At 42.4% G+C, this 16,750-nt stretch overlaps 1 protein-coding gene across 4 annotated transcripts in view; it reads left to right on the top strand.

Annotated features, from left to right (window-relative positions):
• The first annotated feature begins 41 nt into the window (after positions 1-41).
• Positions 42-16,750, top strand: part of strn (striatin, calmodulin binding protein) — a 29,886-nt gene continuing 13,177 nt past the window's right edge. For 3 of the 4 annotated variants that reach the window (XM_080482400.1, XM_080482399.1, XM_080482397.1), the window contains exons 1-2: positions 42-379; positions 14,885-14,988. In XM_080482400.1, coding sequence (XP_080338526.1) covers positions 167-379; positions 14,885-14,988 — 317 coding nt within the window. In that variant the 5' untranslated portion in view covers positions 42-166. The remainder of the gene's footprint in view (positions 380-14,884; positions 14,989-16,750) is intronic. The other variant, XM_080482398.1, reaches the window with a different exon arrangement.

The following is a 16,750-nucleotide window of genomic DNA, read 5'->3' as shown; positions in this document are numbered from 1 at the left end:
GCCGTACCGTTGACGTCATGCGGTGACAGCTAGCTGTCAGAAAGTGAGTTCATTCCCTCGAGCCGAGCGGAGACGGAGCGCCGTCGATACGCTTTTTGCCCTTCCGTTGATATCCAGCACGTCGAGCCAGCGAGACAACGGACCGACCTTTCCACCGAGGCCGGCCATGGACGAGCAGGCGGGGCCCGGTGTGTTCTTCAACAACAATAACAACTCCGTTTTACCCGGCGGTGGGAAAGGACCGCTGCCCGATGGCGACGCCGGGGAAGCGGCCAGGGCGCAGTACAGTATCCCGGGGATCTTGCACTTCCTGCAGCACGAATGGGCCCGCTTCGAAGTGGAGAGAGCACAATGGGAGGTGGAGCGAGCTGAATTACAGGTGAAATATTGCATATTCTACACACACACGGTCCGTGCTGGTGGCGGCACCGGGACGCGGCTCCGCTGCTGCCCGGCGAAGCGCGCAGAGTTTCAGTCTGATTGTTCTGGTTTTCACGTTAGCCTGTTAGCTTTAGCTCCGGAGCTAAAGCAGCTGCAGCGCCCCTCTCACCCAAAACTGCACGACGGCGATTTGCCACCTATTTCCTTGCCCCTGACACCATTAAACTTTCCCCATGTTTTTTGGAGGAACGAATACGTGCTGTAAATGATTCCCGTTTGGACAATTGTCAAACTACAGGAAGGATTGACGGCGGTGTTTGCGAGCAAAGTGGAGAAAGTGTGACGCAAAACGTATTGAGGCGGCTGGCTGGCTACTTATAGCTAAATGTAAAGCACCCCGCCTCGATTCACACAATTTGTTCTCTCTAAATCCTGAATAAAGGGTTGCAGAGGAGAGGTGGTGGACATGTTAGGTGATTTGATGTTGGGGCAGTCCGTGCTGACGGACACTGAGGATGATGGAGTCACTACGTCTTGTTTATGAATCTTGTGGTGAGCTCGCCACTCCTGAAGACAGATTTAAAATCTTGCCCAGTCTGTCTTTTGCAAAGGTCACGGGGCTTTTAGTTGTTCCATGACACTGCTGTTCTCTTACATATTTGTGTATCTGACCTCTGCCCAACTAATTCCATTATCCTACTGGTTGTGATAAACTACATCCATGTAAACAAAACTGGTCCATTAAAGTAGTGTAGACCTGTTTTCACACATTGGATTGTACATTTAGCTGTTACTCAATCTATTGTTTTGTTGATCTAACCTAATTTCATTGTTAAGTATGCTTCACTCAGTGTTTCTCATTAAAAATAGTCTAAAAACATCTTATTTCTGTTCAGTTTAGTGTAAGCGAAAAGTAGGTTTTCCTTCTGTGAACCAATATTTCTTCAGGATCCTTGCTGATTCAAGCCGGATTGTTTATTTAGTTTGAATGAGATGTGATTATCTTATGAATTCCACTTTGAAATCTTCTTTGTGAATTCCAATCAGATTAGAACTTTATTTACATATGATTAATCCAACTCCTGTTGTATTTTGTGGGGGGGCACCGGTGTAATGCTTATTGGTTGCACATCTATATTATATTTGCGATATATGTGGCTTTTTGAGGAGGATTTCTAGTCTTAAAAGGGCTTGACCTGTTTTTCTAACCACAGAAATGCATGTGCAGCCTATTCATCTTAAGTATTTTATCTGATATTCAGAAGAAACTGAGTCTCTCCATTAATTTGACCCACTTGTGTTGTTGTGGCTGCTAAAACACAGAGCCAAAAATCTGACTTCTCGGCCTTGGCAGCAGGCATGTTTTTGGATAAGCGGAACTCAACTAACAAAGAGAGGGGACAGAGACCCTGCATTATTTCTAGATGGGTGACGTATACCCCGACCAGTGTAGTATGGGGTTTTGACTCATCAGCGTCGTGCAGCACTCTGTCTGGCTGCTGTATTAAGCTTCCTGTCTGCCGTCATGAAGAAAGCTTATCAGCACACAAGCTGCATTTACTGCAGCAGGCACAGAGGGCTTGCTAAATGACTTACTGCACGGTTTGTTTGTGGCGGCAAAACATTGCGCGCCCACTTTGAGGTTTTTTTTTGGTGTTTTTTTTGATCATCCTGAACGTGTAGTAGCTTACCTAAAAAGTCCCGCCATCCTCTGCTCACTTGACACATCTAAAGAGAGTTTATTCATTTCTTTATTGGTTCCCCTCCACATTGCGGTGAAGGTGAATACAATTGAAAACCTTTCATATGAGCTATAACCTTGCTGTGTCCTTGAGGGAGGCCTGATTGAAGCAAACGTACAGGTAACTTTTACCCATAGAACAAGTTGTTCAGAGAACTTTTATTGAAGCAACCACAATGAACGTAAATTGGCTTCTATAAATAATGGAAAGCTCTAGTGGGCATATAGCCTTAATGGAAGATACCACATACCATCTACAGTTCACTCCTCTTTGTTCACTTCATCCCTCTGCAGCATAGCTTTCATCATTATCTCGGCACAGTTTTAGTGACAAACTGCGATCATACCTCACGTAGCATTTGATGGAATCCTCTCAAAAGTATTTCACCACTCGGTTTGAGTTCTTCACTCAGGATTTATTTATTTTTATTCTTTTTTTTTTTTTTGTTGCTGCTTGTATAGTCAATGAACAGCAGAGAATAGAGGCTGTGTCTTCTGTCGCTGTTTGGGAGGAAGGCAAACCCCAGAGCTTGCAGGAATGTTGTCCGGCCAGCCTGTTAGGTCATGCTCAGAGCCACTCCTCTTTACTGGAGCAGCACAGAAACTGTACAGGCCTGACTCGTCCTGCTGCTGAGCCATTTCCGTGCACTGCGTAGGCTGCGGCCACTCGCGGTTTAACAGCCCTGTGATTCCTGACAATTGGTAAATTGATCAATTTGTTGTGCTGGTAAACAAAAAAGGAAGAAAAAAATGGCCTTTGTATATTTTCACGTTTGTCACAGTGCAAAACTATGATAAGATCCTGAATTCACAGTTCTACATATGTCAACCAAAATAAATATAATCTTTAATATCAAAGTAGCACATGGATATCTACAAAATTCTTTTGGCTCCAATTACTTCTTATGGTCTCTTTTTGTTTGTAAAAAAAAATATTGTACAGCCTCTGAACCAGGAACAAAAGCTCTCAAGTTTGTCACGCATAAAGTTAGGAAATAATTTCTTCATTCGCAAAACCTTAGATGACAAAATGTGTAAAAGGGCTGGTTATCTGCATGCAAGTATTTCACGTGTTCATGTTTTGGTCTGTCTCCATCGGGGTGTTTGGATAAATCAGACCATTGTGCTGTTGCCTCTTCAAAATGTCACCCTAGTGAATAAGTCTTAATAATCAAAACAAGTATGTGGATTACGAAGAGATTTATTTACTCTGTAGAGATTGGGAGATCGTTTTTTTGTCATTCTGTCACTGGATTATTCAGCTGACCATTCCAGCTTCCAGGTATCGATTATCAAAACAGCTGTGGATTACTTCTCTGCTGATCGCTCGAACAATTATTTGACTGCTCATGTGAGCTCTTTACATAGGCGCTGAAACAGGATGATCGGTTTTCCTGTTGGATTAGTAGGCCACGCTGGTCAAGTGCTCCAGTTATTTGTTTTTAATTAGAGCGACAATGCCATGGAACAGGGGCAGTTTGTTAATTTGCTTTAAATTCAATCATTCCAAAGGTATTTTTGCACCCATGTGCTTTCTCTTAATGTAGGAAATTGTCATTATTCATATTCTGATATTGATTTCATGGATATCGCCCCGCTGCACTCCCTCACTCTATGTTCCAGGGTTGATGATTGAGGTTGCATCAAGTTACATCCTGCGTAGGCCAGTCAGGGCTCCAGTGCACCTCTTCTGCTCTCCAGTTATGGGGAAATCCCTGCTCCATGGGGTATCTCCTTGCCAGAAGTATCCGTCAGCAGCCATAATTTGACACCAGGAGAAGGTTGAAGGTGACTCGGGGTGTAAGGTGGCCTAACATGGGTGCAGACTGAAATGTGGACCTGCTTATCTCCACCGGACAGAAGCTCCTCTTGTACTTTCAAATGAAAGATTTTTATCCTGGGCAAGATTATTTTGTATCCACCGCTGTTTGATGACTGGATCTTTCTGTGGAGCTGCCTAGAATTACCATGCCTGGATGACTTATTGTATTTACTGTTTCTAATGGCAAAGCTGGAGGCCTGTTGGGCTCAACGGTGCCGCATTAAGATCGGCGGAATCGTGTGCGCACACACACACACACACACACACACACACACACACACACACACACACACACACACACACACACACACACACACACACACACACACACAGGCAGATACCACGGCATTGAGAAATTCTAAGATGGGAGTCACCGTCATTCTTCAGTTGATACTACATCCACCCCTGAGTTGCAGTTATTTTTGCCCTCTCAGTATGTGCCTGCCAGTGGGAAAGAGCTAAAAAAGCACACGCTCCCTAACCAAGAATACGGCGGTATAAGTACCGGTTTCTGCATACCCTTGAACCGGAAATGTTGACAAAGACATCTAACCCTTTATATGAAACGGTTCACATGGAAACTAATGCCACACAAGGGCTCACATTCTTCCTCAAGGTGTGCTCAGATTCAGGTTAGACTGAAGTAACATCCGAACAAAGGCAGCTCATATCGAATACACCGACACCGGGAAGTTTTTAAAGGGTTCTTGTTTTTCCCGTGGGAGCCCCTGAAGAGAACCGTGTTTATTAACTGTGGCCCAGTCCTCCGAGCTCTGCTCCACTGTCCCGGTTGGACTCGCAACCAGAGCCTCTCTGTGCCCTGCCGGAGCTCTAATTCCCCTTCTTCTTCCTGCAATCACACTTCCAGCCTTCATCGGTCTGTGTGGGAGTGCAGGACAGCTGCCGGGTTGAACCGCAGAGTCGCCTGCCTCCTCCGGTTTTACAGTAAATCAGAGGTCGCCAGTCTGTCACAGTTGTAAATTGGTCTACTTGCTGGATCAAATTGCTGTTGTGTTGATGTGATGTAATTAACCTTTTTTTCACTGTCTTCTATGCATTTCTTTACACTTTGATTTTATGGTCCACATACAAATACAATTTGACTTCATTGCTCAGTTAAGCCCTGTGTTGCACAGTATGCTATATCCTGTTATTTAGCTCTGCAACTCTAAATGTTTGACCCGTAATTGAGCTGAATGCGTTTATCTTTTTTATTTTAGAAAAATTTTCTTTTTGTCATATCAATTATTTTTATCAGAGTTAAGCTACAAGTGAGAGTAATGGTGTATATCACAGTCATTGCAATGTTGCATTTTCCCTCAGTTCAACTTGGACATTTCTTCAATTTCTTGTGAGGTAGCATTGCTCTGATCCTGTTTGAGGCTGCTCGTGTTCCTGAAAATCCTCAGACGCATCACATCTGACACCAGAAGCAGAGTGACTTACCACAGTTGAGCTGCCCGTCGCTCTCGTCAAGGAGAACCAATGTCAGCTTTGTGCCATTTTGTGTTTTTAAATAAGCAAGTGCTACAAATGTAAATACAATACATATTGCTTTTATGAAATATTGGACAATTCTGCTCCTCTTTGCAATTGACCTTTGGCTAAGCCCCGCCCCTGAACGCAAATTAAAAAAATAGGATTCCACTACTGACTGGCCGGACTTGGACAAACATTCCGAGCTCTTTAGAGAAGCGTTAGATCTGCCAACACTTTTGTGGTTTGGATATTCAAGATGCTAAAATGGTGAAATGATGCACCTGGGGCTCATGCAACAGCGACACGAGGAATCTCGAAAGGATAAACAACAAGGTTTACTTTATCCCATTTCCAACACCCAAACAAAACATGGACAAATGTCGCCTAGGGATTAAGATATGTAGCAGCCACACAAACTCAACGCAACAGATATAAACAAGGACCTCTCCACTTGTTCCAAAGAAAGGAAATGTTTTGTATAATCTGAGCAATCTAGTCATCATATAATATCAGTCACATAACACTAGCAGCGATGAGCTTCCCTAAGCGAGCCACCGAGCTTACTTTGATGAACACTGATGTTGTTAGCCGCTGGTATCTTGTGTGTTCGAGGCATTAAGGACCACATCGGGACTTTTAAAATGAAGACGGTGCAGACGTGAGCTTTCTGTCTTTTGATGCTGCGCAGGCCAGGTTGGAGCAGGCCAGAGGGCTTGAGCTGCATCATCGTCTTCTCCGTCTCGCTCAGTTAAAGAGCACTTTCGTAGCTCTGCCTTAAATAGACCTTTTAACATCGTGGGACTCATCATCCCTTGAACTGTTTTCTGTCACTTCAGATCATCCTCTCTCTGCAGTGCGTGCTTACTGTGTCGCACTGTTGCTTCTGCCACGACTGCCCCTCACAGCCACACAGCCTATTTGTCCGTGAAAATGCTGACGTTTGGAAAAAAATATCTAAAAAAATGTGGCTCCTTGCAAGCATGTGCACCACAAGGTTGATGTAATATTAACGCAGCACCCTGGTCCTGAAGAAGCCCAACATAGTGCCTTTGTTTGCGCCTCCCGCGAGCCAGCACTGCAGTGTCAACTTGACACAAGCTTTGTGACGGCAGAGTGTAAAATGAAGCTCAAGTGGAAATGGGGATGAAAACAACAAATCTGTGTCAGTGTGAAAGTTGGGAAAAGAGGGGAGATGTGATTTGACTGTAAGCGATCTCCGGTGTGGGTTTCTTGTTTTTTTTCTGAGTGTTGGGCCTAAAGGTGAAAAGCGTGGCTTATTCCAGATAACCCAGCTGGAATCGAGACGATAGTTTGAGCAGCTCATTGTCACAGGCGGCTCCTAATGGCAAACATGAGTCTGCAGCCATGGGTGAGCAATGTCTACAGTGAGAGAACCCCACACACAATTACAAGTCTGCTGGCTTTCGCTTTGGAATCTGCTCGTTGGATGTGGAGCAGTGAAGGAAAATACACTTTTTAAAAAAGAGAAAGTGAATTGATTTGTTTAATACTGGCACATGCAGTCATTTTGTGTGTTTGTTACAGATGAACTCTAGAGTTCCTACAACTACGATCTGCCTTAAACTGCATCTGCTGTCATCATGTTGAGCGATAAAGCAGAGAAATGACAGCTGGCTGGGAATTGTGCAGCCTCAAGTTCTCTCAGAAAAATGAAAAATAAATCCTCTTAAACTGAACCTTAACCCTTTTACCACTAGATTGCCTTGATTTATTTGGATTTTATGGCTGCAGAATAGTAAAGAAAGTGAAATGAGTCAGTGCTTCTGACCCCCCCCCCCCCCCCCCCAAGATGATTTCAACTTTGGATGTCTGGCAATTCTTTGATACGACTGTGTGAAGCTCCCGTTACAAATGTGTGACTCGCTGGTGAATCTCGTCCGTGATTGGATGTTCGTACCACCAGATCTTATCAATAATGAAAGGATAAAGGTTAACTCAGTCGTGGTAGTAAAATTCACACAATATGCATTACATAAGACAGCCAGCTTCTGACACACTGGAGAGATTTGTCTATCAATACTGCATTGACCTACAGCTTGACCACAGGTACAATTTATATAATATATCTGGCTATTGTCTCATGTTTTACAACCCTGACCATCAGGTACATCTACCATGCATGTGCATGCACGATGCTCAGAGCCGCTGAAAACGCAATTTCCAGCTTTTTGAAAACGGCTCCCAAGGTGGAACTTTTCGAAAACGCTTTGATTCCATCTCTGTGAAAACGGTGGAAAGTGCAGCTTTTGTGAAGCGCTCCTACTGCACATGCGTGCCACCGCCGTAGTAAATACTTCTGCACATTCACTAGTAGATGGACAATAACAACAATGGCAGCCTCCAGAGTGTCATCACTCCCAGTTTTTAATCTCCTGGGACTTCGTAGTTTTATAGTTGACTCCCCTGTAGTAGCAATTGAACTTCATTGACCGTCCATACAAATGACCGTGTACTCGCTGTTGTTGATGTTTAGAACGTATTGTTCTCTGTGCGCATGTGTGTGGTTTCATTACAAAAAGCCCCTGCTAGTTACTTTACGCGCAACCTACAACATTTTCAGAATTTATGCCGTTTATGTGTAAACGGACATCGTTTTCAAAATGTTGCCGTGCAAATGCGAAACTTTCCTGAATCGAAAATGCAAAAACGCCGACTTTCACTTGAGACGTTGTCGTATGAACGGGGCCTCAGATACACACCAGCATACCTCACTGAAATGACAGCTTGTTTATCTGTTGTACAAAAGCCTGATTCAAGTCACTCGCTTAATTCCTTTATGATGACTTATTACGTCTGGAATATGCAGTATGATGGCATGTTAGGATCATTTGTGAGAAATGCTATTTTTGTCCGTCTTTGTTGTTTTGCCTTTTTATTAGTCTGTTTTGTATTAATATTAAATTGAATGATTACTGCATCTATCTTCCACTTTAACAAGCATTCTATCAGAAATATAACCTGTTACTTTCTGTCTGAAAGGCAACAAAATTGCTCCTGTACATAGATATTTTTTCTATTAAAAGAATTGTTTCAAGAATTTCTCTCTGGAATCTATTCTATTCTATTCTATTCTACTCTTTCACCTATAAAAAAAAAAAGGTAACGTGCTACTGAGGATAAGATTACTGTGTCAAATCGTTACCCAAACCTCTGCAGGTTTAAGCAAATCTAACAGAAGTAACAATATCTTCAGGCTGTTATATTTAGCATGCAAGCGTGTGTGTGTGTGTGTGCGTGTTTGTGTGACCTTTGTGAGCTTTGTCCTCAAGAGCTGGTTCCGATATGATTTCATTTTCTCCCACATCCACTTCAGCGAATCACATTGCACTTCATTTGTCACAGGCCTTAAAAAAGGATTGCAAGCCTAAAAAAACCCAACCTCGTGACACATCTGGCTTTGACGGGAGATGCGTGCTTGTGTGTTATAATAAAAATCCATCAAGCTGCTGTATGCAAAACAAATAAAACTAAACACGTGCCTTTTCTTCTATAAAAAAATTACTATTCCTCCTAATATAAGAACAGACTTGAAAGCAATTTAGATAAAAAATGGATCTTCTACCTTCTTCTTTTGAATTTTTATTTTATTTAAATGATTTTACAAAATAATCCTACTAAGATGAAGACTCGGCAGACATTACAGTGGGTTAACTACAAGACAACGTAAATCCCTGAAGCAGATATACAAGTACCACAATAAAACACTGCTTTATCGGCACATTACTGATGCTATCCTTGAATTACCTGATGGATATGAATGTTCCTGGCTTGAGATCTCTGAAATTGATTCCACGACCAGGTTAAAGTGAATGAAAAGGTTGTTTTCTTTTTCCCCAAAGACGTTTTAATTTAGCGCCATTAAAAAGCAACCACAGCATTTCCTTTTGGAATATTTCAATGAAGATGCTGCCTGATATAAACACCTACCAGTAATTAAGGTCCTTAACAAGTGTATTAGCAATGTTATGTTTTCTGCGTGCAGAGAAAACTAACGACATAACTCATTAGAATTGAGCTCCGTCGCCATTAAGAAGTTTGCGTCGATGTGTTCATGTAATAGATTGTAAATCCAGCTTTGAAGCCGTATCACTGTCTTCACCAGCTGTTCTGCCTTGGCTGTCTTGTTTTCATACTTTTGTTCAGTTGTTACTGGTGCAATGGCATGTGTGGAATGTACTTGGCTGGTTATCAGAGTGGCCATCGTGATGCTGATTGGTTTGCGGTAGCTGTGAGAGCAGAAGGTTGTTTGCATTTTAAATGTGGCGCTTTCACTAGCCTCTTCTCCTTGAGCTCAGACTGGAGGCCTCCATATGTGATCATTTTGTTTGTGTGTGAGCCCTGAGGTGGTTATGAGTCTCCACTGCGCATTTCTTTTTTTCAAGAAACGGATTGACCTCCGGCTGTAGAGACGCACTGGATTTTTCAGTGTTTTCACTCGGTGAGGATTAAATGGACTCGTTGTGTTGTGGATGTGTTGGGCGACGACACAGAGTGAGTCTGGAGGAAAACACGTGTGGTATTTATAAATCGCACACTTTAAGGACTTCGCTAATTACAGCAGTGGGAATGTGGTTTATACGGATCGACCTCGAGATCATGGATTGATAATACAGTTGCAAAGAAGATGAAATTGCGTCTGTCGTTTGTGAATTGTTGCAAGCACAGCGACTCCAGAAACAAATAAAAGTACATGTGAAAAAAACAATTACACAATGAAGTAACCAATTAGTATCTCTGCTGTTAAAATATGTAGTTTTGTGTTTGTTGGGGCAAATTCATCATGTTCATTTTGCTTTGAAGGCTCTGTCCATTTTCCTGGTTTCACTCATTTCTGTACTTAATATATCCCAAAACAGAATGCGACGTGTGTACTGGACTTCAGAGTTTGGGTTTGTTTTCCTCTTCAGCCATTAGACTTTCTCTTCTGCCTCCTTTTCCTGTCTCTGAAAAGCCCAGTGCACGAGATGGATGCCCCATTCTACACTTCTCCTGCTCAGACGGACTAAGGAGCCCTTATCCAGCAGCGCAATAATGCAGTCAGTGTGAGGCCGGGAATTAAATGCTTCCTGTGTCTCTTTATGGCCAGAGTTGACTCATTGCATTCCTCCCAAGGTTAATGTTTGATAGAGGAGAGACGGCCAGCCGGAGATTCACAGAGCCGCAGTCTTCTCCATCGGGGGCGCGGCAGGGCGCCAGGGGTTCCCGGCCCAAGTTTCACGTGGATAAGGAAGTGCAGGTCAATCGCCGTCTCAGTCAAAACCGAAGTACAGTTTTCACTCACAGCGTCTGGCGTGTGTACATGACGCCAATACCTTTGAAGCTGTTCTTACACTTTGTCGTTATTACGGGTAGAATTACCTTTGTGGTGTAAGATGTAGCGACACCTTCATTGTGGTTTAATCTCGGTGCTCATTCAATGAGAGAAGCTTGAAGAAAATCACCGTTGTGATTGTGGAGCTTCTGACAGCAGCAGATAATTATTTTTTTTGACCGGACAGGGTCAGAAATTTCATGACTTACGAATACAGTCAATAAAAAAGCAGCAGGAAATGACGTAACCATCGAAATACTAGTTGGCAGACTCCAAAGGAGGTAAAATGTAAGGCCACGTCCACATTCTCCCCAGAGTGAACTTCCCGCATGTCCATAAATGCTGCGGTAACAACGATTCAATTGTGTTTATTTCCTTAAAGCACCAGCAGCATGCAGCAGAGCATTCTTATTATGCGTACCAGAGTGCGAATTGGCGGTCATTACTTCTAAATTAGTAGAGCGCCATCGTACAGTCAAACTTGGGATTGTATTCAAATTGCCACAGGTAATAACGTAAAAGACTGTTGAAATCACACAGTTTGTAGGAGCCTTTATTGTCTTGTAGCAGGAAGATCAACTTTGCTCAGTTAATAGAAAAAGGCTCAACAATTATCCTAATGCGACACTGAGGACTCAGTTAGTTGTGATACCGTGTCCGTGTCCAGAAGCAGCAGTGGTCCCCACTGATATTTGGACTCGGGCCGCTCCAGCCAGAGCAAGTTATTTTAAGAGCTGCACGGTCTGGCACAATTCAAACAGGTATATTTTCCATTGGCAATATTTTCCCAATGACTTATTTGTGCCCCTGTCTTGAGCACGTTCTCCTCTCTGAATCTAGCGTAACAAAGTGATGCGTGCTTCTCTGAATATAAACAAGTTATTCATTTCTAGTTTCCCCTCTGCTGTGACATTTGCAAATCTTATCTTCAGGCCAACCAGCAGGGCGAATCAATGTTTTTTCATCACTGGCTCTCCTCCATGACTCCATAAATGACCTCTTAATAGAACTAATGGCAACAGAAAGCACTTTCGTTTCATTTAATAGTCTTTTATTTTAGCCTTCCTCTTTTTTCCTCTTTTTTTTTTTTTTGTTAAAGCACAGATGGATTGTGTGCTGCTTGCTTAGCATTATTGTTATCTTCAATCCTAAATGAATCAATATCGAATTACTATTGACCAGACTTGCTTGTGTCTGTCTTATTATTTTGTATAAATAAGTGAATAAACCAAAAAAATTGTTAATGGTTTTACAGGCGATCAAAGAAATATTGTATTTTGTTTTTTAGAGTTAGGCAGTATATTGGGGAAATATTTTTTCCCCCTCAAATCAAATGTTAAAGTATGCTTATTGTTAGAACTAAATGAAAATTAGATTATGTGAAATGTTATAAATATTAAAATTAGTGACCAAAAAAAATGCGATGAACAACCACGAGACAGTTACAGGCTTAAATATATACGACTCTCTAAAGCCTCTAAATCAGGGGTGTTACATTTCAATGTATTTTACACCAGAAGGTTTCATTAAAATTGACTTTATGTTGGGATTATCATTTTCAGTTGTAATTGTTTGTTTTTTGTGAAAATATAGACATTTTCATCACATGTACTTTGCGCCACAATAAAGAAAAACTTTAAAGTTTAAATTTACTGGTTATTATGGCACTATTTCGCTGGTCTGGCTCACTCCAGATGAAATCGGGCTGCATGTGGCCCCTAAACTACAGTGTGTTTGACGCCGCTGCAGTAAATACTTACACAGCCGATAATTTGATCCCAACTGCCCTTAACAACAAAATCCTTCATTGTGAAACTCCTGATGAAGTCTGGCATCGATCAAACATTGCTGCTTGGACTGAGATGACGTTGTGCCAGTGTTTTCAAGGTGAAAGGTTTTCAAGGTGCTTTACTTGGATTTCAAAATACAATTATTTAATGGGTTTTTTCTGTTTTGCTGGTAAAGTAGCTTTAATCTCAGTGAGAACCGGATATTGTGCCAAATTGTGATTATGAAAAATAGCAAATGTCAAAATTTGTAGCTCTCACATTGATCGTAGTTCTGTATCCCAACTGTAGACCACAGATGTACATAAAGCAGGTTTTGTCAGAACATGCAGATAGGAGTTCTTTAAGCGCTGTGCTGACACACCTCCAGGAGATACGAGTTGCTGGCACCTGCGCAGGCTGTTTGTAAAAGCAGGACAGAGTTTAGTTGGTCACAATCAAATAACACAGTGTGGACTTCATTAGCGGCACTCTAAATCTCCATCGCACCGGCAGGTTGTGGAGGGTTTTCTCTGCAGAGAGCTGTGACGATGCTAAGAAAATGTTCATAATAACACGGGGCAGATTGAAGCGCTGTCATGACTCATTGTTGCAGGCAGCGGCAGCAGCAGAGCTGCTCGCTATCCGTGTGAAACCGTGATCCAGCCCACTCAAACTCACACCATCCTCTGCATGTAGAGTGAAACGCAGGGAATCAAGTCAATATTCATTCCCTTTCAGATGTTAACCCGCAAAAGAAAGAAAACCTCAGAAGTTAGACGGGAACATTTTGGCACATGGAGGTGTTCTCAATCCATATTTGGAACAAATGGCGTATCTGTACTCTGTTTCTGCGTTTGCCTTTTGTGTTCATCCAGAATATGACTCAAGCGTTGCAGCTATTCCATCATCTTGTCCTAACTACAGAGTGGCACTCAAATCCACCTCTCACTTTCATTGTCTCGCTGGTGATTTTCAGCCGCTCAGATGGATTCAGGAGGAGAATGTCATTTTGATGAAGCGCTGAAAGGAAAACAACAGTGTGTTTATCCCGCTTTCTGCAAACAACACAGCCTTTACAGACCTCAGCAGGGTCTAGATTTGCTTGGCAGCCTAGCTGTAACCCCTGTAATACCGGATAGACTGTGTCTGGCTTTTGTTTTGTTTGGTTGTTGGGTTTTTTTTTTTTGTCACAGGCCAGGTTATATGTAGTGAAAAACAGCTTGAAGTGATAAGAGAACTCTCCCATGAAAACATTTCCACAGGAACAAAGTTATGACATTTTATTGTATGCTCAAAATTTATGATATCAGTGTGGTTTTTTTTGTTTTTTTAAGTTGAAGCATTTGTTTTCCTTATTGAGAGACATTCATCACAGCGCTGTTATATACGTGTAGGTCACAGCGACTGCATAGTTTGTGATCATTGAGTATTGACCAACTTTTGGATTAATGAGAGAAAAAGAAATTAACATCAGCCTTTAATCATGTAATAAAAACATAATGCTATAGGAGAGATCAGGACCTCCTACTAATGCAAACACACTTAAACTGGGCAAATAAGCTGTAATAGAGTTCTAAATGAGTTTAACCTCATTTATATGTTTTATCTGAAAATAAATATACCCATGTTGATATTGTAACCTCTTTGTAATTGTTTGGCACGGCGCATAGGTAAGGCACAAGTAAACCCGCAGAAAAGCCCAGTTTAGGTTCGAACTCGGATGTTCTCATTGTGAGAGTGCTAACCACTCCACCAGCATTAGGCCCAATAATACAGTTTCTTCACCTATAATGGGAAATTATTCATGCCAAACAAAGTATAAGGTGATATTGCTGAAATGGGATTATGGTGGTAGGAGGATTTTTTTTAGCATAAAGTCTCCTTTTATCTCCTGTACATTTGGGGTTGGGGGTTGTGTGCACACGCATATGTGCGTGCGTCTGTAATGTAATGTAATGTAATGCTGACTCAGACCGAGTGCGTCAACAGCTGCTGCCTGTTACTGGAGAGAGACAGTGCTCTGCAAAGGGATGGGATTTTGGCTGGGGGGGGGGGGGGGGGGGGGGGGGCTGTCAGTGGGGGAGTGAAGAGGTTAGATTAAAATAGAATAGTACAGATTGGCTTTTTATTTCCCATCATGCCACACATATTGATTTGACATCATCCTATTTCAGTCCTGACAGAGGGAGTTGTTCTCAGAAGTTGCCTCTCCGAGTCTTTCTTTGAAGACGAGCCTTTGATGAAAAGCTCGCTAATATTCAAAATGCCAAAACGCCGGAAACATTGACTCTATTTTTAACATCCAGTGTTGTAAATCACAATAAAAGTGTATCTTGACGGTCCTATTTTTGCGTTTCCAGGCCCAAATCGCCTTCCTACAGGGGGAAAGGAAAGGCCAGGAGAACCTGAAGAAGGACCTCGTCAGGAGGATCAAAATGCTGGAGTACGCGCTGAAGCAAGAGAGGTGAGTGCCTTCCTGCCCCAACAACACTCTTACCTCAGCTAGCGTGCAACAGCAACTGCAGAGTTTCCATGTTTTGTATGTTCCTAAAAATAAATTCCTGCCTCTTAAGAAATATGGAAAAGGATACGGTGAATCTCTGATACTCTCACTGGTCAACAAATCAACATCTATCTGCTGCACCTGTGCGTTGCCATAGAGCGGCTCTCTCCACATCGTTACCACATCAGTTTATTGATAGTATGTAACGTTGTAAAAGAGGCTCCAGTTTCCTCTTGCTCCCCCGGTATCAGTCTGATGTCTCAGCTGGTGACAGCAGCGGCAGATTGCCGGAAATTCCCCAGAGTCCAGCTGGTGTTATGTCTCCGTTGGAGAGCATGTGTTGGCATGAAGGCTTTGTTTGCTGTCTGATGCTGATCACTCCTCACTGTCCTCTGTAGATGGACAGGATGACAGAGAAATGAATGGGGTTATCGTGGTTGTTGTCGTAGCTTTCTTTCAGCTGAATTGCATTGCGCCCAGCCGCTCTCAGTCACACAAAAAGGCCCCTGTGGCAGGGGGTGGTTTAACACACTTTTCCTTTCTTTTACACACCCGGCTGCTCACTGAGAGAAATGTGTCGATGAATTTAACATGTCTGTGTAGGTGTGATGCAAAGCAATCAAGCATATCATCCTAAAGGTCTGAACAAGTCGTCCTCGCTGTGTGTTGTCTGTGTTATACACTGCACCTCAGACACTGTTTTAACACCACACAGCATGAACATTACTGAGCTGAGATCAGGTGTGGAATTCTACGAATGCAAAGCTTACAGGAGGGAGAGCAGACAATCAGTCAAGTCCTCTGCAGAGAAATAAAGGTTATATGTGGGAGAATGAAAACTTGAATGACTAACAAATGAAATGGCTGACTGCAGGCACCTTAATTACGCTTGGGAACGGTGAGATTGTCTAAAGTAATGAAAGCTTTAACAGCGACCGAGTGAGACAGGTGCCAGGATGCGTTAGTGCTGTGTTGTTTACCAAAGGTTAGTTACATTTTGCCCACTATGCTCTTTGGGTAACGTCTTCCTTGGTTTCTAAGTCATTGTCTTAGCTGTTTGTCGTGTATATTTATCTACTTCATTCCGGTGAGATCACCTCAGACTCTGCCTTTGGAGCAACACTTAACCCAGAATTACTACCACTTTCCCCAGTTGCTAAGCAACAGGTCACGTCTCTGAGGGTATCTCAAAGCAATATCAGAAATGGCTCTCTCAATGTGGGATGTACCCAATTTAAAGGGAATTTGATTTTGATGGGGGTTGCTTCCTCTGCGTCAGAGCGGAGTAGTGGGGGCAGCACGAGCTGGAAAGGTGTCAAAGCTCTTGGCGTAGCGACTCTTCACTGCTATCGTATATACTGTACGCGTGAAGGAGACTTGTCAAGTAACAAAAAATGTCTGTACTTCCTCGCTGTACATATTTCATGTTAATTTCATTTTAGCCTCTATGGGGATCATCCAGAGTTACAGTAACAGTATGGCTACAAATTTAAGTGTGAATCACTTTAAGTCAAATTCTTCCCAAAACAGTAAAATTTACATCAATCCAGGGTTTTACCTGTATTATTTTATTTTATTTTATTTTCTTGCGCTACATTTTTACTGATGTAAAGAAACGAAATCGCTCATTTTAGTTTATTTTTTTCTTTTTATAGAATTGTCTGCAAAGATTGGTAGTGAGTGAATTTACGTTCTTCTAGTAGAAACCACATATTACTGCTAT

Source organism: Lipophrys pholis (genome assembly GCF_963383615.2).
Source record: "Lipophrys pholis genome assembly, chromosome: 15".
Classification (NCBI taxonomy): Eukaryota; Metazoa; Chordata; class Actinopteri; order Blenniiformes; family Blenniidae; genus Lipophrys; species Lipophrys pholis.
Note: the sequence above shows the minus strand (reverse complement) of the source record. Positions and strands in the feature narration are given on the sequence as shown.